Here is a 25523-nt window from a genome sequence, read left to right as displayed (position 1 = left end):
CTGTGCAGCCCCTGGGCAGGGTGCGTTGCCAAGGCTGCAGCATGCTCTCAGTCCAGTGATTCCCCTGCTACTGGAATAGCCCAAAAGAAGCTACTGTCGGAACTGCAGATGGCTGGGGGGCTGCTCAGAGTTGCTCTCTGACCAGACTGGCTGCCTGGGGGTTTGAGGAGTAGAGTGAGCGATGCATAAACATCCTTGCTGCTTCATCTTGCACTTGTCTTGAAAATCAGAAGGCTTTGCCCTAGGGTGAAGGCAGAAAGTTCCCTTGCACGGCAGCTTGAAACTTCCATAATCAACACCTTCTAAAAACCTGGCTGGAAAGTTACTAGTGCAGTCTAACAGACTGTAATAACATCTGTTTACCTCTGAAATATGTAGGGAAATAGAAAGCAAATGAGAACAATTTTTTTAATTGTACAGCTGGAAACAAACCCAAAAATGCCAGCAGAATTTTTTCAGTCTGGGAAGAAGCAGCTTAATAATGATAGTCAATATGATCAGATATGAAGCAATTTGTCAGTGCAGACTTTTGCCATTAATAACCCAAGCTGTCCCTTGAAGACAGCCTCTAACTCAGTTACAGCTGGGTTTGTAGCTCAGCAAATTAAATCACCCTAAACTTCAGAAGGGTTTGGAAGAATGAAATATAAAGTAAATATTTGTTATAAAACCACCATCTATAATCAGTTATAATATGCCTAGTCAAAGACCCTGACCCCTTAATTGACTTATGGCACTCTTCCTGTCTGTGGATCCTAATATTAAAGGATACCCAAGATACCATCTCAATCCAAATGCTTTTCCCTGATCCCCAAGGTTCTGTTTTGCTCCTAATCAGATGCCACAGTCAGCTGCCATTAACTGTCTGTATTGCCTGCACAGGTGGCCAAGGCTTATAATTTAAACTTCATGGATGTACCCATGTTGCTCTACATTTTGCTCTGTTGCAGAGTAAAGATTGCTAGGAGGCAATGCAATAACCCAGGGAGATACATGCTATGTTTTGTGGTATGAAGCACTGACTTGCTCTGATTTTCAGTTCCCAGAACAAAATTGCAGTGCCTCCTCCCCATGGTACTGTCTGTTGCCTGTTCCGTTGCCCTGGTACAACTGCTTGTGGATCAGTGACATCAACTACATTACTGAAAGGATCAACAGAAACAATTAAACTATGTATTTTTTTAGTTGGATCGTTTCAATGATTGTTTTCAGCATAGCTCTGCTGAAGGGTTATTTTTAACTTGAATAATTTTAGTGCTCCTATTTTCTGCATGACCTTGCAAACTGTTGTATCCAAACAAACCAGGCCTTGGGGATGGGGAGGTACGGCTGGATTGGGCTACACTGGGAAGCAGGAGTTCTAAGGCAAGTTTCTTGCCCAAAAATGCCCTTTCTAAAACTGTAGTGCCAGGTCTGATGCTACAAACACATAGGATATAATAGGAGAAAAAAGGAAGAGACCACCTTAACCTCAGTCATTTTTTGTTTATGCCATCTAGCTTAATTTTTATGTAATTGAAATATTCCTCTTGGGTCACCTTGATGTTTCCTCTTTATCAACTTCCAGTGTAATTAGGATAGGGGCTGTATCACTCATGTCCAAATAAGAGCTGAGGTATTTTTTTGGCAAGTAGCATGAGAAGGCTTATTTTGTAGTTATTTTTACCCTCTTTGCCTTTTGCTTAACAAAACCTAAGATACAGTTTAGAGAAATTCCACAGTAGCACACTGAGGTTCCAACTCTACTCATGCAAGTAATTCTGCTGAATTGAAGGCAACTACTTGTCCACATATGAGGTACCCCAGTAAACAAGCCTTGCAGGATCAAGTACTCCATTTCCTGCAAAAAAGAGGGATTACTTCTCATGGCTGGCATGGTAATTAACAGGATTTGGGAAATACATTCTTGCAGCTGCTTTCAAAATTAACTTCAAAGATCCCATTAATCCCTGCCTCAGAAAAAAAAAATAAATTGTGATTACAATGTCTTTGGAGAAATATCTGCTTAATAATGTTTTAATTCAAAATATGCTAATAACCTAAATATTAAGCAAGCTACTGTTTGTGCTGATTATGTTGATCACATTTGGTGTTGATGTAAATATTCTGTTTAGAATATTATATTGAATCTGCATACAAAATCAGCAGGTTCTCACTGTGCTGATTTATAAATTGCAGCCCAGCATTGCAAAAGTGGGGCACAGTTAAAGATCTTCTCTGTTCTATTGAATATTTTAAAACAGCACTGTAAGTGGGTTCTTCTATCACAGACAGTGATTCTCTCAGCCAATTTTCATCAGGTGCCTCCTTATTTAACCTGAAAGTTTGCTGGGTGCTGAAGCTCTGTCTGTGTACCCTCAGAAGTGCCTGTTCTGAGGACTGACCTCAAGCCAAAAGCTCTGTGTGGAGAAAAGTGAACAAATCACCCCTCTTAAATTGAGGCAAATGCCCTAACTCTGCTAACACCCCTGTGATTAAGGCACTCTGCTCATTGGATGGAGCATGCATTTTGCACAGACAGACATGTAAATAAAATGTTTTACATGGACAACGACCACGTTGCCAACAAAATAACCTAGGAACAGGGGCTGCAACCCAGTCTTTCAACTACCCTGAGAAGCCCCAGCTTCAAGGTTACTCCTTCAGTTTCCTGTTGCTTTGTCTGTGCCTGGTTGTCCAGTGGATGAACAGGAGGGCCGAGGCCTTCAACCAGCATGCCTCCCTGGGCTGTCTCCTGGGAGTTGTGGGTTCACCCTGAGTAAATGGTACCTAAACCTGCACGTCCTCCTTCCTGGGGAAATGGCAGCAACCGGTACATCAACCTGGTAAACTGCTTTTCACACAGGCTGCATCTTGTATGGACAGCTATGCTATGAATATAGTGCTTTCCTTCTGTGTTTGAAAGCAGCATTTGACAAGAACTTGCACCAGTGTAAATGACTGTCAAAGATGCAAGGATGTGAACGCAGGCTGTGTCCTTCAAGATGAAATTGCAGAGAGATTGTAGCTTGCACAGATCATTGCAATAGCAAGAGCCAGGCACTGATCAGTATCTAGAAGGAATATCATCTATAGTTAGCCACAGCCTTGTTAGTTTCTGACAAATATTACTGTGGTTTCTAGAATGGCAGTGTGCATGTGTGTGCATGCTCATGTGCCTTCAGTGACTAGGAAAGTCACAGGAAACCAGTGCTGGTCACTGCCAACTTTTAGCCATTGCAGCTGGAATCCCATCAGTTCATCTCAGCCCAACTCATCTCAGCGGAGTTTTAATTTATTAAAATAGCTGTAGGAGAGCCTTAATAAAATTATGGACAATCAAGAGCTAGTCAAGTAGAACATTGCTTGACCCATGAAGGTAATTACAGAAGTTGTCAGAGTGCCAGGGATCGTTTAGTTTTGATACCTGATATTGTAAGATGGATTCTGGCATTCGGGCTCTGGCAATATTATGCTGCCCTGGCAATGCAAGACAGCCAGAAAACTGGCTGTAGAAAATTCCCGTTGTGCATGCAGAGAAGTTGCTACATAGCTGAGAGTAAAGGCCACATCCTAAAGAACTGAGATTCTAGGGCGGGAGCAGCCAGGGAAAAGTGGTAGTCTCCAGAAAGTAATTTCTACCAGAAGTGTATGGTCACAACCAGGAGCAAACTGCTTTGTACTGAAGTGTATGTTGATAAATATTTTTCCTTTCTGTCAGGTGCCTAGAAAATGTGGTCTGTGATTTCTTACAGTGATGTGTGAGACAAAAGTAACAGACATGTTACCAGACTTACCCATCATTCAGACAAAATATTGGCTGTACTTCATGCAATTAGCTTAAAAGTGGGCTTTGAAGGACACTTTCATCTCATAAATATTCAGTACCATGCCTATAAAAATATGGGGAAAAATGTGGAGGAACTTGTAAAGGAGGCAGAAATGGACTAGTGGGGAAAGCTCACTTATGTAGCTTCTAATGTAGTTTTCATAGCTGTATCCAAGCTTCTCTGGGACTCTTCAGTTCTGTCTGTAGATGTTCTTCCATGACTAGCTGTTACTGATGTGAATGAACCTGTACGTCACAGAAGTTGCTTTGGGATTTGCCATCTGGCTGTATTGCAGACCAGTTTTGAGAACTTATAATGGGAGAGAATGAGTGAAACTGCAGATTTTGTGCATGGCTGTTCAGCAGTACACTTTATCTCTCCCAGCTGTTCATCTTCATGCTTTTTGATATATAATTCCAAAAAATGTCAAGGTGCTAAAATTCCAGTCCCTTTATTTAGAGGCAAGGTAACCCTTGGCAGCTTCAGTAAACAAACATCTTTCTGTCATAGCAGGATCATTTTTCACGCTCTTAATTTTTTGTCTTTAACATGGTAATATCTTTTGTCCTGCTTTTAACCACAACACAGTAAATAATTGGGTAATGGTAGTGTTTTTTCACACCTAAACATGAAATGCTGAGTGCTATAGTTTCAAGTCAATATATGGCATTAGGAAGAGGTTGTCAAACATAGTGAAGTAGAGATTTCCAGTAAAGGAGAGTTTAACCTAATCACTATGAAATAATGAGTTCTACAGAGTGTATCCACTTATCCCAGGTCATAGCTGCTTGGTTCTTGCCCCTACTTAAATTTTGGCTCTTCATTGAGTTTCTGACATACAGCTTGTGTTCTTTGCCAGACCGTGAAAGAAAAGAAATTGCAAAATTTCCATTGATTTCAATCAGCTCAGGATATCACCTCATCACATAATTATTTTCAAGCGGCATGTATGCATAGTGTATTGATCTACCAGCAAAAGTTGATGTTTTCCTCAATGCCCACTGCTTGTTTTTGAATTGAATGTTATCTTTCTGTTTTTTTCCCAACAGCAGATTTATACCTGGTGTTAAAAAGCATGGAAAACTCTGGGCTCCTAGAACCAGAGGAGTTGACTAAAATATGACTGGACAGGAGGTACATGAAAAGGAGGCTATGTGAAGCATGTAGGTCCCACATTTGATAGCGTCTTCTGTTCTGTGTTTTTAATCCAGATTTCTCTAATTCATTCTTTAGCATCTACAAAGTATGCATGCTAATGTAATGTCCTCAAAAATCCACCCAAGGGAAACTAAACAATGTGCTATGAACCTTCAGACAGTAATGGTTGTATACTAAGTATGCTTTTGGCTCTACGTATGCCTATAGTCTAATGAGCCTTGACTAGGGCTTACTTCAGTAGTCTAAAACTCCCAGTATCTTCAAAGATCAACCAGCACTAAGTAAAGATCATTTTGTAAGAACTTTCTTCTCATGCTGTTCCTGGATAAAGTCAACATTAATTGTCCTAATATTAGGAACTGTATAGGAAGTATTTAGTCTTGAAAAAAGGCAGGTAGAAATTGCTGTTTCCTGACCATTCTGCTGTTGACTAGGAAGTTTTCCTTACTTGGAAAACATGGAGGGTCCTTAAGCAGATATTTACAGTGACATTTTTACTGGCAGAAAGGTTATAAACTTTATAAACTTGTGAAATTTATTTTTCAGTACTCTTTTCATTTTAAGGCTAAATCAGCTGAACTCAAAGTAAAAGGCTATGAAAAAAGTAAGGCGCTTATGGAATAGTTTAGTTTGATTCAATGTGTATCTCTTCGAGAGAAAATTTTGTGTGGAGAACAGATGGTAGTGCAGAATAAAGGCTTGCTTGGCACACAGCTGGCTGACCCACAGCCATTTTTGTGACGTATTGTACCAACATGTATTTCATTCTGTCACACACATTTAATGCCTTTTTTTAGGGATGGACCTCATAGCAATACAAAGCCTAAGAAAATCTAAGGATATGCACAGACTTCACTGTTGTTCCTCTAGTCAATGAGTACAGAACATCCTAATAACATTTCCAATATGTCAATGAAATTATTTTTTGTCCTGAGTCAAGTCTACACTGACTCTTTCTGCTATTCACTTCACAAAAACATTCCACTGTTTCTATTCTCTTAATTCTACCCTTGGATGCTCTTTTGTTCTTTGATGTAGAAACAGTATACTCTTGAAAGTCTGCAGGAACTGCTTTACTGGTATACAGCCTGCTGTACCTTGTTAGCCTTGCAATCAGATGAAGCAGCAGAATAACATTATTACTGTAAGGGCCCATTTGTCAGGCAACTTTCTGGAAGTTTCATTTTTCTGATAGTGGGCTTTCTGTGGCTCTTCAAAAAACAAACAACCTCTCTGCCCCCCAAAATTCTGTAATCAACACCTGGCTACAATCCCCAACACAGAGGTACTAATTGGAAGCATAACTGAAAAGGTCAGGCTATTTCAAGACAAGAACAGAATGCAAGATTATAGGCAAAAATTAGGCTTGGACGTGCAGCAGGGGCTAGAAAAATGAGTAGAAAAGCTGCTGCAGTACTTTAATATTCTCCTTGAAAGGTCCTCTGGGCTGCACATTAACCTTTGACCTTAGTTTGTACACCTAGGGGACTAATTTAGTACGGTTTTTTGTACCACATTAACTAGCTGCTGTGTATAGCACTGAGAATTTAACAGGAAAGTAAACATTTTCTTACTGGGATTTTGGGCATATGGCAGTAGTCCTTTTTCCTTCCTTGTCTGACAAATTGGGAGTGACTTTGATTTTTGGAGACATTTTTAATGATGTGCCTTTGATGTTCTGTAAAACCACTGAGTTAAAAATGAATATAGCCCCAAGCAGACATAAACTATGTTTCCTCCTACGCAACATGGCAACAAAACTGTTTATCCTGTTTCACTGTATAATTATTACAGTTTTTCACTCGTGTTCATTTTGGCTCTGATGTTTCTTCTTCGATGCCTAGTGGAAAGTTTATTCAGTGCTTCTGTCCTAGTGCTTGCCTTTGAAAATGCTGGGGAATTTTAGAATCAATCTTTGAATGAAAGAAGCTGGCTACAAGTTATGGGAAACAGGAAGTGTTAGATTGCTTTTATCTTTTAAAATATGGTCAGCAATTTGGGGTTTTTCTGTTTAAAAAACAAACCCCAGAAATTAATATTGTTATTCTTTATTTCATTGATTTTAATTTCATCTATTGCATCTGAGGACAATATCTGTTATACCAGTTTTTGGAGGGCTTTCATCCATTGCTTCTTGAAAACACTCCTAGTAACTCCTCATATTTAGTCCTCTTGTGCTCTGAAGGACATTAAAAGCTACGCTTTGTTTTGCATCCTGTGGTAGCATCATGAAAGGTGTTGAAAGAAGTGATAAGGTCCAGTTGCTAATAATACCAGTATCTTGAAAATATTTTAAAAAATAGGTCTACTGAATGTATTGAAATAAAAGGCTGAAGGCTTTGCAGATGGATGATCACATTGTATATGGCTTTTTCGTAAGTTTCAATGCCTTGTTAATGAGAAACTGATTTTCAGTTTCATGTTCATTGCACTCACTTGGATGAACATACAGTGCTTATAGATCAAAATACGTGAGTAACTGAAGGAAAGACTATCAGAAGCTTGTTTGGCAGACTCTCAGGCTTCATTCTGTATATGTCCAGTGGTCACCAATCAAATGAATGGCTGTGGAATACGTAGACTGATTTTGGACTTAAGCAAAAACGTTGACCTCATGAGTAGAAAAATCCTCATTGACCAAAGTCAAGTTTTTATTCGTTTTCTTTGGCAACTTTCCACTCTCCCTGAGGGGAAATCCAGAGACATGAAATAAATGTGTGGATCCATATTCCAGCACTCCATCAATAGCAGACTGAACCTGACAGGTATAGCCTAGGGAGGAAAGAGAAGCTTTCATAAAGGCTAAGTAGCACAGCCTGAAACACTCAGGAAATAAGACAACTTGAAAAACCATTTAAAAATGAACAGGGAGGAAAAAAGCAGTACAGTTACCAGTTTTTAGATGGGAAAAATCCTTTTTTTGGGTGGAAGGAGGTCCCAGTAAATCAACACTGAAGTCTAGTTCCAAACATTGATTGAAACTGAAATACGGAAGTATTAACCAAACTTTAAATAAAGGCATAAAGGTTTATAACATCAGCAGAACTGATTGTTCAGTAGATTTCTGGCTGTTGGTATCTTACGCTTTTGTAAAAGATGCTAATCCCTTTAGAATCCTGTTCTTTTATGTTGTTGACCAAGTTATCTGCTGTTTTAGGCTCTGAGGCTCCAGGGGGAGCCAAATACATTTCCACCTTATGGGGAGACTGTAGATGTGGTTATATACTCAGGATTGTTTTCTCTAGGGGTGGTCTAACTCGTTGCACAGAGTGAGATGAGGCACAGTCAGTAGAGCAGAGGTATGCACTGGAGTCTGCCATGGTAAGGAAGATGAGAAACCCCATCACTGGTTTTGTACTTATGTCGTGATTAGCTCCACATGCACGAGACACCCGGAAAATACAACCACTGTGGGAGACAATGGACAGAAACTAGAGCAACAGAGAAGGCTTTAATCAAGTAGTCTAGAGTAAATATCTGAAGTATGCCTGCATGAATTTTCATAAGAGAATCAATATGACTGTCCATATTATGGCACAAGCCATTTGGTTTGCAGTGCTGCTGCAGCTGTTAATTTTCCTGATGCATGAGAATGTGCTGCCTCTGGCTGAATGCAGCTGGATTTATTCACTGAATTTAATACTCCTACTTTTTTACATGTACAACCCTAGAGGATAAATTCTTTAATCGCATTCAGTAATACACACAAGTATGAATTTCTTATGCAAAACTATGCAAGATCTACTGTGCTAGTTTGCTAAATAAACTTAATTCCACCTGTGAGATGCTCTACCTGGGGGATGCTTTCACTCTGAGGGTGACGGAGCGCTGGAGCAGGCTGCCCAGGGAGGTTGTGGAGTCTTCTTCTCTGGAGATATTCAAGACCCGCCTGGACAAGGTCCTGTGCAGCCTGCTGTAGGTGACCCTGCTTTGGCAGGAGGGTTGGACTAGATGACCCACAGAAGTCCCTTCCAACCCCTACCATTCTGTGATGCTGCATAATTTTTAGTGACTATTCCTAAGCTAGAAAGTTGCATAGTAGTGTAACTACACTAATAGATCTGTCCTGTGAATATTATATTTGGACTGCACTGGTGTTTGCTACATGTTACTTAGTAATATGCCTTATATCAGTTTTTCGTGAAAAGTCATGAGGCAGAGTGAAATGGGAGGTCCATCTGTGCTTGTGGATGAAGTGGAAAGATGAGTCTTCTGGCCAAAGCCAGGTCAGAAGAATCATGGAAATGGCAGCACAGGAGGGACCTGAAGAGATGTCCTACTGTAGCTCATACCCTTTACTGCTGGAAATGTGGTTACATGTATCCCATTGCTGACAAGTGATAGTTGTATACAGCTGCATGTATAGTTACACAGCTGTTCCTATATGGCACTAAGCATTGCTGTTCTTACAGGTTTGGTAGGCTTTCAAAGCAACATTGCGTGAGGGTGAACGACTATCCAAGGTATTGAGAAGAAAACATGCTAACTGCTAGTAATTCCAAGGGGAAAGTGCCCCTTCAATTTTGTATTAACTGCTTGTTTTTGCTTCCCCTTATCAGAGACAAGGAACCGGAGCTTCAAATGGAAAAGACAAGACATCTGGTGAGAATGGTAAGGGCAGACATTTTCTTGATGGAGAATATTGAGTCAAATTGAGCCAAGATCTTTTTTACTGTAGCAATACATGTCAGGCAGCAGCAGTCCTTGTTTCGTATCTTATGAGTGTGTTTTAAAGACTGGAAGGGCTTCAGTGGAATTGTTTCATTTATATTAGAATGTTCAAATTATCTGCTAATGTAGAGACCTGGTTCTGAGCTCATACTATGGTAAACCAAAGGACTCTGTAGAAGTCAGTGCAGATACAAATAAGGCTAGAGCAAGACAGTGTTAGCTATGTACAAAAAAGGACACAAGAGACTAGGTTAAATGTTATGACCAGCTGCTACATGAATGGGGAAGGTGAATGTAAATAATTAATTACAAAAGATTTGCTCATAAATGTAGTTTCTGTGGTCTGATCCCACATAACTAAAATAACAAAGTTAGAAGCCACTTGCATAGAGCTTATGTGGTTATTGCTAGAGATAGGCTATGGATTGAGAAGCTCACACGGCCGGACCGCATGGGAAATAGGCTAACTTCAACACTCTGCATAGGTGGGGGAATCTGGACTCATGCTGCACTGCTCTAAGGGATGATTCACTGTTTTTTTTGGACTCTTAAAGGGGTCAGCAGAAACCAATTTCTACCCCTTAAGTGGCACAAACAATTCTAGTTGGAAATGTTGACTTTTTTTTCCAAAGACAGAAAATCAAACTGAATTTTCAGTGAAAACAGCAAGTTTTTTTTTAGCTGGAATCACAGAATCACAGAATGGTAGGGGTTGGAAGGGACCTCTGTGGGTCATCTAGTCCAACCCTCCTGCCGAAGCAGGGTCACCTACAGCAGGCTGCACAGGACCTTGTCTAGGTGGGTCTTGAATATCTCCAGAGAAGGAGACTCCACAACCTCCCTGGGCAGCCTGTTCCAGGGCTCCGTCACCCTCAGAGGGAAGAAGTTCTTCCTCATGTTCAGACGGAACTTCCTGTGCTTCAGTTTGTGCCCATTGCCCCTTGTCCTGTCACTGGGCACCACTGAAAAGAACATGGCCCCATCCTCCTGACACCCACCCTTCAGATATTTATAAGCATTTATTAGGTCCCCTCGCAGCCTTCTCTTCTTCAGGCTGAACAAGCCCAGCTCCCTCAGCCTCTCCTCGTAGGGGAGATGTTCCAGTCCCCTCACCATCCTTGTAGCCCTCCGCTGGACTCTCTCCAGTAGCTCCTCATCTTTCTTGAACTGGGGAGCCCAGAACTGGACAGAGTACTCCAGATGAGGCCTCACCAGGGCAGTGTAGAGGGGCAGGAGAACCTCCCTCGTCCTGCTGGCCACACTCTTCATGATGCACCCCAGGATCCCATTGGCCTTCTTGGCAGCCAGGGCACACTGCTGGCTCATGGTTAACCTGTCGTCCACCAGGACACCCAGATCCCTCTCCACAGATCTCATTTTATTTCCTATAGGAGGCAGAAATGCTTTACACAGAAATGATCACTTGATTGAAATCCAGTTACCATCAGAAACATTTTTCAAAGGAAAACATTCTGATCAGCTTTAATTATATATTATATACCTAACTGAATATGAGGAAGCATCAGTTTGTAGACATTCATGAACAGGATGAGGATTAAACTATATAAATATGCTGTCTGCTTCTGTTTGATCATCCAGTTCTAATTAAAAAAATATGTTGTGGTAGTCCATCCCATCTACTGAAAATCAGGAGAATGTAAGTATGTTCTGTGAAAACGCAAGGGTTTTCCAAGATAAGATATTTGGGCACTTATTTTGGATATGCATTTTGGTCTTTATGTGTTGGTCTGAACAGAATTTTTGAGCCCTTTGAAGCAACACATCCTAAAACATAGAGACTTTTTTATGCTTAGTTTTCCTATTACAGAGAGGTGACTTTCCCATAAGGGCTGTTTGCATAATGTTACAGTAAATGAAATCTGAAGATGATCTCAATATGATAAAACACAAATTGGAGTGGAAAAAAGAAATATTTTGGCTTGTTGTAGTGTCTTGAATTAGTGGGAACAAATGTACCCTGACAGCAAAGCCATTTGCATTCTCAAGTTAACAGGAAAGGAAAGCAAGCAAAATTATGTTAGCTATTTGGGCAGCATGGGATGCATGTTTTTCTCTTTACTGTTTCAGCACATTATGAACTGAGCTCATTTGCCTTGAATTTCTTCACAAGTAAAATTGTCCTGTTGTCAAGTTTAGCTTAGATTTACTGATCCTGCAGTCTTTTTAAAGCAAATTCTTTCTTTCAAAGGGAATTTTGAGTAAGGGCTGCATCATTAATTCAAAAATGTATATTATTCTAGTTGTAGCGTAGTTTTAAGTATAATATTAACAGGTGGATGCACAGTTAATCCTAGACAAATAGATACCAATTATTTTTTGTAATTAAATTATAGCAAAAAACCTGTCACCTACATAAAATAGAGGAGCAGCAGGGGAGATGGAAGAAAGTCCTCTGATCTTCCTAATTCACATGCTTGCATGAAAATAAAGCAGAATCAGAACTTTGAACCTGAGATTGAATTCTAAATCAAAGAAACAGAAATATATAGCTCTTTGTTCTTACTAGCTCTGTGTAGTTAAAACTCAAGCAGAAGTGATTTACTCCTCTGAAAATTGGGGGGTGCTATAAACCTACATACGCAGTATAGATCCTTTGTTACATGTCTTTTGGCTAGATGTATGCAGTGTGTCCATGTCCTAAATTTTCACTGTGGCTGTTATCAGCCTCTTCAGATGTTTGTTTCCCTATCAAAAGGAAACTTTCTCTCTTGTTGAAAAGGGCATGGGGGAAGAAACCAAAAACTCTCTCATCTTCTTCTTTAAAAAAGTCATGCTATGAAAATGTTTGCAAAGGCAAACTAGTCTGGTCACTGTCCTTGCTCTTGATTAAAGGATCAGGAAAAGCTGCTGAAAACTAGCCCTAACAACAAATAAAGATGCTCACCTGTTTTCAGAGTTTGTGATTCACACAGTAGTGACACTGCTATGGGTCAGGATTTGTTTGCATTGTTTGTAGAAACTGAATTTTGGGCCCATCTCTAGGCTGGCTCAGAACTGGAGAAAATAAAACTAATGACCTTGGCAATCAGCATTCTTCCTCTTTGAAGACATATGTGGCATTACTGTTGCTGTAAAGCATTCAGGGAAATTAAATCGCTGAAGATTCCTTTAATAGTAGTGATAGTTTTGGTAGATGCTTACAGATGCATGTTCTTGTTTGACCTTTGTTAGAGAGCAACATTATATCCTTAGTTTTATTTACTTCTTACCAACACAGCAGTGGTCTCTCTTAGTTAGCCTTTCTTCCAGCCTTTTGTCACAGGCACTGCCTCATTCTAGCAGTCTTGCTTTGTTGGCCAAGGGGGGTGAGCAATGGAAGAGACTGAGCTTCAGAAAAGCCAGTCGTCTGGGGCAGTGATATGCCACAGTACAAGACTTTGTGATAATGGAAGAAGAAAATCCCATACCCAAACTATATTGGCTATCATGTTGATGAATGGACTGTTGTACCTACATGGGACCTTCATTCATCAGCAGTTGTCTTCTCTCAGCTGCTTTCTTGAAGAGTTTTCCAGACTGCTAGGTGGTAAGGTGTGGGGGACAAAGCTTCCTCTTCTTTTTCAGAGCACTGGTCATTGGCAGACAGGATTCCTCTCTGCTGTATTTTGTATTATATATACCACCATATCTTCCTGGGTTTTATGCAGCAACGAGCCTGGTAGTTCTTGAAGCTGTATCAGTATTATAAATACCAAATGACCACTCGTGTTGGAGTAACTTTTATCACACTGAGAGTTTTGCTGTTAACTTTCAATGGCCTCACTGGATGCTGGTCAAGCCCTAGATGACTCCTGTCTATCTTGACCTTTTAAACAAGTTTTAGTTTTTTCTTGCACAGTTATGGTCAAAATCAGATGGTCATTCATGTCTTGCTAATGAAGCATGACTATTGCATTACAGTGTGCTCTCATGGTACATCAGTGGCTAGTGAAGTCAATCGAAGAGCTCCTGGTAGCTTCAGTGGGCGTTGTATAATGCTGAGTAGCTTTTCCATCCAAAACATACTGTATTGCTGTCAGCGAAGTCTATGTAACTTCATACTGTTGTCAAAGTGGAGAAAACAAAAATTATTGGGACTAAATTACATAAACTAGCTTTCCTGAGTGAAAACTGGTCAAAGGACTATATTTGAAGAAACACAAGCCTAATAATTAGCAGTAATACTATGCATACAGAAGCACCTGTGTTAAAACAGCTTGTATGTAGCCATGTAAGTGTAGCTGCCATAACCTCCTTGGGTCTCGAAGGACCTCAGTCTGTCTGAAAGCCAAGATGTACTTATGTATGTATGCATTTATAGACTTAATTTGTAAACTCTGTTATATAATGCTGTGCTCTATGATAGAAAATCCAAAGAGAAGACAGCAGTACTAACCCCATGCACCTCCTCCTGTATGAATCTGACTTGGTGTAATAGTCAGTGTGGGATAAGAAGCCATAATTTCCTTTTTGCTTACCTGGTTTGATTAATCTGACCTATCATGCTTGCAAATGCATCCTAAACAAAAACAGGATGTTCCTACGTTACTGTTCTTACTACCTTGGCAATGTCACGAAGTTCCTTTGTAGGTTAACACTTGTCACTTCTCATTCCGTTTCTCATTACCCTGCAATTTTTTGCTATGTAATTTTTAAGCTAGTCCATTCACTCACTTCATCTACTTAAGGAATTTGGGAAATTCTGCACTCTGTGCACACTGCACTCGGGAATAAAAAAATCTTGCTAGGTCCAACAGAGTGAATAATCATCTTCATAGTTATTTATGCAGAGTGCTTAGCTTAATAGAGCTTTAATTCCTGGCTAGAGGCCAGGATCGTTATTGTAGTATGGTCTAATATAAATGTCTGTTTAAGAACTTGAAATTAATTTTCCACTAATATTCTCCAATGACTATATAAAAAATGTAGTGTTTTTGGGAACAGCCCTACAAATAAACTTACTTGTGGAAAAAAGATTTTGAAAAGGGAGGGAACATATGAGGCTAATTTGTATAAATATTCCAAAGATCTCATGGAACATGGTTTGCTCTAGCTCCCGGGTCTAGAGGTCATGTTCTTTAGTCATAGGGAAGGCCAGTGACTGAACTGCAGCACTGCAATGCCTTGTGTGTTTTGTCTTTCCCACAAAACACTGCTTGTGTGGCAAAAGATGAAATAGGTCTTGTAAGCAACTGCTGAATCAATGTAGAGACCTCTACTCTGTCAGACTGCTTCTCTCTGATATTTCACCCCCACAGCATGAATCATAAGTTAGAATGGGGAGTATTGTATGAAATTAATAAATATTGAATTTTCTTGGATATTAGGTTGAGTGCTGGGAGGCAAATGACCTTGCCCTCTTGTCTCTTTTCACTAGATATTCTGCTAAAATTCTCTTGTCCTTTGAAAGTGGTATTTCATGGAATATGATCTCTCAGACAGTAACACAGTCTCTCTTCCACTTCTTTCAGTCTGTCCAGAGGCAAATTCTGTCCTGTCTTATACAACCTAGCTGGTACTGGTGGGGATTTAGGAAGTGAGATGAGAATTATTTGTTGTATCTCATCCCTCATCTCTTCAAATAGGAAGTGTCTGGCTCAGCAACATTCCTAGACGTATATGCAACCATCAAATTAACATAACATTTTCACAAAGCCGAAATCCAAAGGTGTTTGAACCCTCGGCATAGTTATATAAGTTGTATTTGCTCATGTACAGATCGCTCAGGCTCAGAGGAAGGTGTAAAAATCCTGTGTGAACTCAACACCATGATCTGTATCTGAGACTGTTTCAGATGAGAGTTAGGAGAAGAATTCAAAGTAAACAGTTCTAGATGAATCCCATTTTGAGCCATAGCTATGCATGGCAAAAACTGCAGGCAACCTTATATGCTGAGTTTCACTTCAGGCAATTTCTTGGGGCTGACTACACATAAAGTTTACCCAGAACCAAGCCAAATACGTCTCGGGACCTCCCCTGGCCTGTATCTCTTCCTTTGCCCAGACTCGTCTGTTTATCAAGGAGTCTGTTCATCTCTTCAAGCAGCCAGAGTGTCTGAGCTAAAGACTGAGCCTTTAATAACAAGGCTTTCAGATTGTTCACAGATCTTCCCTAGAGAGGATGCTGAAAGGAAGAGAGGGGAATTATACATGAACTTCATTTCCTCTCCTAGGTGAATTTCCATTTCTTGTGGCCAGGGATAAGTACGAGTCCTCTCCAGAGGCATGCTGTGTGCCTATTTATTTTGGGGCAATGATGATGACAAAGGATTGTTCACAAAATTTTTATCATCAACAACTTTTGATGTTTATCTAGCAACAAAAACTTTAAAAGCAGTAACTTTTATGTGTGTTTGAGGTAAAGTAGACACCTTCTGTAGTGAACATGTGTCTACACATGCAGTGGCCATCTGGTTTCATGGAGAATATCCTCTGGTGGAATTTAAAATAATGAATATATCTAATTTAAACTTCAGTATCTGCTCTCTTACAAGTATTACTTTTCTTATTCTTCCGTTATCAGACAAGTCGAGTTTGATACTGTGCGTTACTGCTGCACTTCATCTGGTAATGAGAAGCTTTCATTTTTTAATGTTTATACATGGGCATCTTTAAAAAAAAAAAGGGCATTGTATTAAAAATTTTGTCAATTAGCAGAGCCAGCAGTGCTCGTAGTCTGGCCAGTGTCCTGTCTTTGGAATTCCCTGCAAGTTTTCATTTTGTGTAGCATTTATAACTATTCTTATGACTAGCAAATAAGTCCATCTACTGACGCAAAGAATATAGTATATGCACATGAAGGGTGTCTGTATGTATGCTAAAATAGAATGTTAATTATGCAGCTTTTTCTTGTGTGTTGTTTTGGGGTTTTTTCCTCCCTGGATCTACACTGGAGAGGAAAAGGATGGTTTCCTATCTGATGAAAGAGTACCAGGAGAGCAAATTAAATGCAGAAGCCCCACAGGGAAAAACCAAAGCAGAACAGCACAACCAGAGAAGAATGACTTCCACTTTTTTAAACTCACTTTTTAAAGACGTAAATATGAAATTCTTTCAAAATATATTTCTCGCTTTTTTTTCTCCTTAGAGGAAAAGGTTGTAGCTAGCTGGCACCTTTGAGATGGAAAAACCCTCACACTTAACACTGCTGCTACAAATTAATCTGTGTAGGTACTTATATGGTTCTCACCACCATAGTAACTGAGTGTCTTCCGAGTATTTAAAAATAGAGATAACAATAACAATTTTTCTCCAGTCCATCTCTTTCTTTCCAGATTGCTGCAAGAATAACTTGATTAATTTATGGGATCTTTGTTTTGAACACAGTGCCTGCATACAACTTGTGAAATTTGTGTGCCCGCTTACATGTGATGCTCTCGAACTGAGGTCACCCAAAAATTCAGCTGCATTTCTAAAAATGTGAGAAGTGAACACACATATATAAGTATCTGTACTTACATATGGTCACTCATACAGTCTGGTTCTTTGCACCTTTGCAGGAGGTAGAAATTAGTAGAGCTGCAGCATTTCTGCAATGTTGAGATTAGAAGCAGCCCAAGGAAATAATGAATTATGCTCACTTGTAACTTAATTTGAGTAGTTAATAGAAGATTGCAGCCCTGTTGTGTTAAATGGTGTGCACCCCCTCACCACCCCAAAGCTTACTGTGCTGTTAGGCAAACCATGTTCAGTGAGAATATGAAGGAGCAGTGAAATTGCCTCAAAGAATGGAGTTTGTAAAAATAAAGTAAAAAGTCTGAGACCCAGCCCTCTTCAGGATACCCCTGAGGATCTTCACATGCTGCTTTGTCCTTGAGTTTTTTGATATTTGCATTGACTGCGGCCTGTTACGCTCTGGGTTTGGCCTTTCTGACTCCTCGTTTCTGCCCTTAGCTGACAGCCACCACTTCCCTGTCAGGTAAACTTTTGTCTCATTTTCTTTGTTGTTTCAATGACAAAGATGTGACTTGGATCCAGCTTCCTGCAGCACTGGGATCCTGGCACTTAAGAAGTGCCTAATTCAGTGGGTGTTTGAGCACCTGAAAGGTGGTAGAAGCCCTAATGCTATATGAGAAGCTGGTCTGTAAAGATCAGGCTAGGTCATTAGGAAAAAAAAAATCAGTTGTAAATTAAGAAAAAAGTAATAAAGCTCTGATGATGCTGGTGATTTTTTGCTGTTTAGATGACTCATTCTGGAGTTCCCATCAGGTGTTAATAAGGAAAGGCAGGGCTGAAATTATGCCTTTGACAAGCGCCATATTTCTTTTGGAAATCAGTCTGTAATTATCAATGTGCTGCCTGACTATGCACCAGGGAGAGCGAGACTCCGTTCTGTGACTAGCACGTAGCTGACATGCACTGGCTTAATTCCACAAATGTGCACTCATTTGAAACCATGCTGTCATCGGTACTCTGAGAAGAGGAATGTTTAGTTCTGCTTTCCTGCTGGTAGGAACCCAAATGAAGGACCCGGGTCAAGCCAGTTCCCAGATAACCCTAGTAAAACCATTAATGGTACCTCTGAAATCAATCTGTCCCTACATCAGCAAGGATGGTTTTGGGCTGTATCAGGACTAGAGTCAATGGCATATGTAAACTGGTGTATTTACACTGGAAGTCTGTGGAGCTGGACTGACTTGCACAAGTTGCAGAACTATCTCTGCATGTTCCCAGACTCTGACAACAGATGATTAAAAGGATACAAGAGGTGAATGTAGCTCAGCAGCATGTTTTTTAATTTAGTGGAAGTGAAAAATGAAAGAGGAACACAATCAATGTACAACAGTGCTTACCACAATTTATTGTTGCAGAAATATGACTTTTCTTTTTGACCATACATACTATCTGCCTTACTTCAGACGTACCTTTGTTATGTTCTGTTATTTTTCTTTTCCAGAAGCATTGGTTTTGTAAGTGAAATGAAAATGCTTTTCCACTTAAGAGTTCCTTGTCTGTTAGTAATTTGGTAAATGATTAATCATTTTTTTCTGAAGATTTTTAAGATTTTAATTTGTAGCACACAGCTGTCTTAAAGCACTTAGCTTGATGCTCCAAAACTAGCTTGTAATTTGGTGTTATCAGGCTCCCTTGTGTAAGCAGGCAGCAGAATTTAGAACAGCAGGAGTGTTACAGACATGATTAAAATTTGGTCCTTAGCTGAACTAGCGACCAGAACAAAGTGCAGTTAAGACTGCAAAAAGGAATTGAATGCTACAACATGAACCCGTACAACACCTCACCTTCAGTCTTAGTGCTCGGAGTGGATTTCAGGGCCTTGTGTAAAATGTCTAGGTTGCCCATACAATGCAAGAGAAGGGTGTCTCAAAGAGGGACTTCAGCCCACTTGCATTTCGGGTTCCTATGCTAAGCAGGGGCTGTTAGGATTTATAAGAGTAAACTCTGTCCCTTGCTGTAGGCGAGGGGTAGAATTCCTCTTGCCTTGCTGTATCAGTGTACATGTGCGTGAGAGACCTAAAGCTCCATTTATTGCCAAGAAAGAAATGTATTATTTTGTGACATGACACTTACCAGAATTAGCTTGTGTGGAGAGCCTGGTGTTCATAGATCCTAATCTGATTTAGGTATAAAATGGCTTCTGATTTGCTCAGCTTTATCAAGGCTGAGGAACTTGTGGGCAATACTAAAATAAAAGTCCTGTAGAGCCTGTGTATCTCTGGAGTTAAGTGGATGCTGAACAGTTTTTCAGAATGTTGGTTTTGGACGTGGGCATACAATTTCTCCTTAAACCCATCTCAGGCAACTCCATCCTTACTTTAATCTGGCTGATCCTGGCCACCTCATGTTAGCTCTTCCAGCCATTTAGTCTATGGAAATCTGGATGTGCAAACATACAAATATTTCCTGGCTTGATGTCTTTGTTAGCTAGGATACTGGTTATGATGAAAGCATTTGCTTTGGTCAAGCACATTTGGTATTGGTTCACTTTTATCCCAGACCACAGTGGGTTACAAATAGGAAGGACTGAGGAAAAGAGCTATTTTCCAAGGAGGAATTCTCAAGAAAAGACGAAACTTGCATAGCACCGGATATGGAAAAGGCATTTCAAGAATCAGTGGAGAACAGAGCAGGGTGCTCTGGCAGCTCTTGGGAGATACTGTGGGTAGTCCAGAGACTGGAACTCAGCTCTCAGCACTTCTCTAGGGTCTCACAGTAGCATTATTTAATCGCAGCTGATGAATGAGTACTCTAACTGTGTTTTTAGTATCTCATCTTTCATTCTGATTTATACCTAGAACCCCCTAAGACTCCTGGTTGACTCTAGGTGGGGAAAGCATTAATTATTTGTTAGGTTTTAGTGAAACACTGGCACTCCACAGTGGCCAATTTACTAGCTCCTCTAAAAGGCTGCCAATAAAAAATGGACATGTACAAATGTATTCATTAGCACAAGCTAATTAAAATCCAGGCTAATAGCCAGAGAAACAACTACATTATTGTAGGATTTTGGCATTCATTATGTGTCTGTACTAATCCAACAGTAACTATCCTGGCTTCGCAGTTTCTAATCTAAACTTCATACTGATAGCCAGACATCTAAGACTTAGCCTTTTGGATTGCTAATGGCCTTTTTACTCTAAGTCATTTGTACTTTCATAGGTTCCCCAGAAGCACTCTTTTCTGAGAATGTGTTGTAATAACTCTTTTTCAAACACAATGTGTCGGACAGAGTCCCTCACATGAACATCTTTAGTTTTATTTCTCAGCGGTGGTGCATTAACTTCCAATGCATTGTGACTTTGGTATTCTGAAATTTGAAGCTTAGATTAACCTTGATCACTTCTTCCCTTTACTTTGGTAGATTTTTTAAGGGCTTGTTCTGTTCATTCTGCCTGGGTTGTATAGGCACTGTTTTCTCCAGCTAAACAATGCTGCATTATTGTACATAAATGATTTTTACTAATAATTTTCTATTTCCGTTTTCATTAAAAAAAGTAATTCTCTTTGAAATTGGTAGCGCCTTAAGAATTTGGGGCTGAGGTCCCTATAGACACCGCTGAGTTTCTGACCCAAGTTTCTGTCAGGAAGCAAGAATTAGCTGTGGAGAAAATTCTGGGCTGGATTCTCTGCTTTGTGGCAGATGTGGTACAGCTAAACAGAAGGGTAGGAGGGAAGAGATTAATGAAGCTTGATATGTTTGTTCTTTTGACCTTAGACTGATTTCACAGAGTTGAATGTAGGTTATCAGGTGTGGTACTTTTCAGAAAATATGTTGATGCACATGTAATACCAGACTTCCAGTGATGTTTGGGCCCCATCTTGGAGTATAATGGGAATGCATACACCCCTGTCCTGGCTTATACAGATGGCTGCTCATACAGCACAGATGAGAACCAGATACCCCCCTTCTTTTCACTTCAAATAACCAGGGGCCAGAACCCACTCAGGGAAGGATGTCTAGACAGAGCTGAGGCAGCCGGATTCAAGGTTGTTTGGCATCCTGAAGCAGCTACCTCTTGGTCTAGCAGCCAGCAGACTAATTACTAGCAGACAATGCAAAGCACAGGTGTATTATGATCTCATCTAATGATCTTGTTCATAAAGCAGACAGCTGTGTGTTTTACTAGCAAAAATTGCTTGCTGACCTTTAGAATGAATCTAACTAAACTCTGTGTACCTCTTGCAAGGTCTCCCTCTGGGCGGCAAAGACATGTTGTGCTGCTTAGGGGAGGCTGGAAAAAAGCAGTCCTGCCTCCTTTTAGCCAAGAAGGTAAGATAACAAATGGAAGACGTGTGGTTTTGGACTTTTTATCAATGGGTGATAGATGCTGTCAGCAGAGGGCACAGACACAGGCCTTGCCAGTCAGTCATGAATCATCATTCTATCCATCAGCACTGCTTTGTCCCATCTTATACAAACTTAAGCCTTTGGCTTAAGTTCCTTTCTCTGTCAAATTCAAGAGAAATAAATAGCTCTGCTAGACTCCAGTGGAAAGAAATCTGGAGGTTAAGGATCCATAAACAATACTGTATATGCTTAGCACATGGGTAGAGAGGCCCATGTCATATACCCAGTGGGACCAGGTGCAAGACTTGGAGGTGTTCTGCCCATGCCCAGGAGGTTTGATGGACCTAGTCTGCAATGACTGTTGGACGTCTTTGAAACTGTGGCTCTATGCCAGAGAAAAGTATCACAACTGTTGTTAAAGTATTTATGATTTTTGAATGAGGGACCACAAAGCAAGAGACCGAGTCATAAGATGGAGTCCTTCGGAGGTGTCTCAGCTAAAAGCCATTCCATTATGGAAGAACATCAAAAATAAATGGTAGTTTTTGGCTATTCTCTCCATTCCTCCCATGCCATGGGCAGACTTATTGAATAACACAGTCTGGAGGCTGTTAACAGATGTAGCAGAGCTAGTGTAGATTTTTGGTCTTTATTCATCATCTGAAGATTATTGCTGCTAACGTTAGTATTTTCTCTATTACATGGTGGACTGGCTGAGGTCCAGAGTGAGCTGGAATTAGAACACTTATTTTCTGCCTTTTGTTAGTTCTTTTTCTTCTTGCAGTAAAAGATACTGCACAGAAAAAATCAGTGAAGAAAGCTGCATCGAGGAATACTAGTGCTTCTTTGTAGCTTCTTCTCCATATATGTTTGTGTGACCTGGTAATTCCTACTCCATTTGGTTCAAAGTTTCATGTTTTAATGAACCTAAATGTAAGCACATCCACAACTGCCGTTATTTTTGGACAGAGTACTATGTAAGATCACTAAGAAGTTATTATTTTTCTCTCCAAAGTATAAATAGATCCAAATTTACTTGAAACTTGGCATGGAAAGGTTTTATAACTACCATAAATTTGACCCTAGTATCAAACTTCACACAACTCTTCAGACATCGCAATAATTTTCTATGCCTGTAAGTAGTTTCCTCCAGGATTATGTAGTACTATGAAGCATATTTAGGTGCAGATCTCTTGACTGAGCTTGCAGAATAGAAACTAGCATCTAATTAACCTGAGATGGGATAGAGAGCAGCTGCTTCTGCTCTGCTGTGTGTTTGTGAGGTCTCTGGCCTAGCAGCAAGAGGCTGAGTAGAGCTTCCACTTTTGTTCATTACAGCTTAAGATTTCAGCATAATTGCTGAACTAGTGAGTGATCCAGATCTGCCAGCCTCCTCTTCCAGTGTCAGGGATACCTTTTGTTGTTGTAAGTGATGCTGTCTGGATGTCACAAAACAGTTGATAAGCTTGACCAAGTGTGACAGAAAACAAAAAGCAATGTAGATTTTCAGTTCAAGCAGTTCAAGAAAAGGTATTCTGCCTGCCCTTTGTGGCTTGTTTCAGGACAAAGTCTGATTTGGCAAAAAAAAATAAAAATGTTCTGGTTATTGCTAGTCAGAAGAAGTTGCACAGACTGAGGTAAGCAACAGAAAACAGACTCGGATCCTTGGTGCAAATTGTCATAGCTGTGCTGGCAGTGATTTCTACTGGTTTATGCAAGGCCCTAGAGGCATTCACTATACTGAAGCTTTTAACCAGTCATTATCTTGTATAAGTAGATAGTTTTCTGCCAGCAAGACCCCTTATTCTCACAGGCAACAAGTGAGTGTGCCCATGAGAGTGGGATAAAGCACGTGATGCAGTGGGATGCTCTGGGGTGGTTCTAAGTTATTGGTCCTCTCTGCCAGGCAAGCCAGGCTGCTATGGTGGGTTAAGTTAGTTATTTCTCACTTTCTTCCTATCTTCATAAAAACTGAGGTTTTCCTTTCATCTGTTCCACAAGCAGCTTCTTTTCTGACTTGCTTTCTTACAGTCTCCATCGTGCTGTGTTTCTGTCTCCTCATTCTTTCTACAACCCCAGACAATTTCATGTGTCTTCAGCACAGCTAGGTCAAGTGCTACTTCTCCCTCTACCTAATTTTCCCTCTTATTTTCCCAAGCAACATTCCATTTGGGTCCTTAGTAAAGAATATACATTCACCAAAAGAAGGTTACTGACTAATGCTCTAATTTGGAGTCAGGGTTGACCCTCACCTGAAGTCTTTCGTCTCTTTCCAGTCTCACAAAACATCTGCTGTTTTGTAGACTAGATTTAAGCACGGGCCCAGGTGATTAGGCAGCAAAGAAACATCTAGAAGGAGAGCACCACATTTTAAAAAGAGACAAAGCAGTCTTTAAAATAGCAGGACTGGAAACAACAAGGCTTTTAATTGTTCTCTTTGTCTGCCTTATTAGCTTGGGAAGGAAGGAAGGAGTAAATATCTGGTTTCCTGAGCGAAAGAGAAGGAAAAAAAATATTAAATTGGCTCCGGTTACATCCAGGTGTAAAATTTGAGCAGTGAAGAAAATGAGGTGGGTTTTAGTGCAACAGTGAGTAGTTCTGGGGTGTGCTGTATGATGTGCATTCCGCATATACCAACACTTGTAGTGTCACTTAGAGATTTAATTCCTAACTTAAATCCTTCATTGCACTAACCCAGCTTGTGTTTCCTGGTGCAGAGAAAATGCATGAAATTTCTAGTTGTTCTAGATGCTAACCTTGTAAACTCATGGGGCTTGTAATCCTCAGAAATAGGGGAAGGAAAAATGAATCTGTATAGATTGGAAGACATGGGCTGGAGTACTGATCTGAGGTTGGTCAACCGTGTACATCAGCTAAGATGCTGTTTCTGATCAGCTTTATTGACATTCTGACATGTCTGTAAATCCAAACAGAACTCAAAAGTGCCTGTCAAATCTTAAATTCACACAAGGGGAACTGATTTCTAGAGAAGTTTTAAAGGAGTAGTAGAGTTAAGTGCTAGAGAAATCCTCAAACATAGAATGTATAAGGGAGAGCTTTGATTAGTTTTTGTCTTCTATGTAATAACTTTAAGTGACTCAACTATTTTCTATTTTTTTTCCCCAAGGCTGAAATTTTAGGAAATCGTTGGCAATTCAAAAACACCAGCACAAGAATATTCATGCTCCCTTTTTGACCCCTTTTAAAGATTGTCCAGCTATCCATAACTTTTATTTTTATTTCACTTAGTTTACATTCTTTTACTTGTATACACTTTTGTTTATTATAATATGGACTTGTGGCAAGGCCAATTAACAGAGGTACTGAACTCTGCTGGTTAAAAGCTCCCTTTTCAGTTGTATACAGCCTTGCCAAAATCCAATTGCTTAAGCTGAAATTTGTCATATTGATTGCTTGCCTCAAGCAGAATTATTCTGGAAGCATTCAGCGAAGTCTTTCTAGTTGTTTAAAAAAATGAGGCTTGAAGAAAATGCTAGTATGTCTAGCAATTAAAAACAATTTCTGGTGGCCTTTTTTTGACTGTTCTGAGCCTTTGTCATTTTGAACAGAAATGTTAGATTTGCCATCTGGGATGTGACTTTTCTGTCTTCAAAAATGGCCAAGTTATAAATGCTTAGAAATACAAGTCTTACGTTTGCATGTGTTCAGTGGAGCAGTTAATTATTTTTTTTTATAAATTGAAAACTCAACATAACTAAGTCAAATAGTAAGCACTAAAACAATACTGTCTTTGCAAGCCTTAAGGAAATCGTAGTTTTCCTTAATTGTTGTGACACGCTTCTGGAAGTTACACTTTGGCCAGAAACTGAAACTGAGAGCATGGCGGTGCCCTTTCTGTGTTTTCAAGACACCACGGTTGCTTAGGAGGAAACGTTCGTCCTACCTTGGAACCAGGTGGTCACCAAAGCTGGAGCAGGCTGGTTAAAGGATGGAATGTCACAGAATCACAGAATAGTAGGGGTTGGAAGGGACCTCTGTGGGTCACCTAGTCCAACCCTCCTGCTGAAGCAGGGTCACCTACAGCAGGCTGCACAGGACCTTGTCCAGGCAGGTCTTGAATATCTCCAGAGAAGGAGACTCCACAACCTCCCTGGGCAGCCTGTTCCAGGGCTCCGTCAC

At 40.2% G+C, this 25523-nt stretch overlaps 1 protein-coding gene across 1 annotated transcript in view; it reads left to right on the top strand.

Annotated features, from left to right (window-relative positions):
• PCP4 (Purkinje cell protein 4) overlaps window positions 1-25523 on the top strand; it is a 55231-nt gene that overhangs the window by 10287 nt on the left and 19421 nt on the right. Inside the window, exon 2 of the mRNA XM_075444787.1 lies at window positions 9527-9578. Within this exon, the coding sequence (XP_075300902.1) occupies window positions 9527-9578 (52 nt within the window). The remainder of the gene's footprint in view (window positions 1-9526; window positions 9579-25523) is intronic.

Source organism: Opisthocomus hoazin, chromosome 1 (assembly GCF_030867145.1).
Source record: "Opisthocomus hoazin isolate bOpiHoa1 chromosome 1, bOpiHoa1.hap1, whole genome shotgun sequence".
NCBI classification, from domain to species: Eukaryota; Metazoa; Chordata; class Aves; order Opisthocomiformes; family Opisthocomidae; genus Opisthocomus; species Opisthocomus hoazin.
This window is presented reverse-complemented; position numbering and strand designations above follow the sequence as displayed.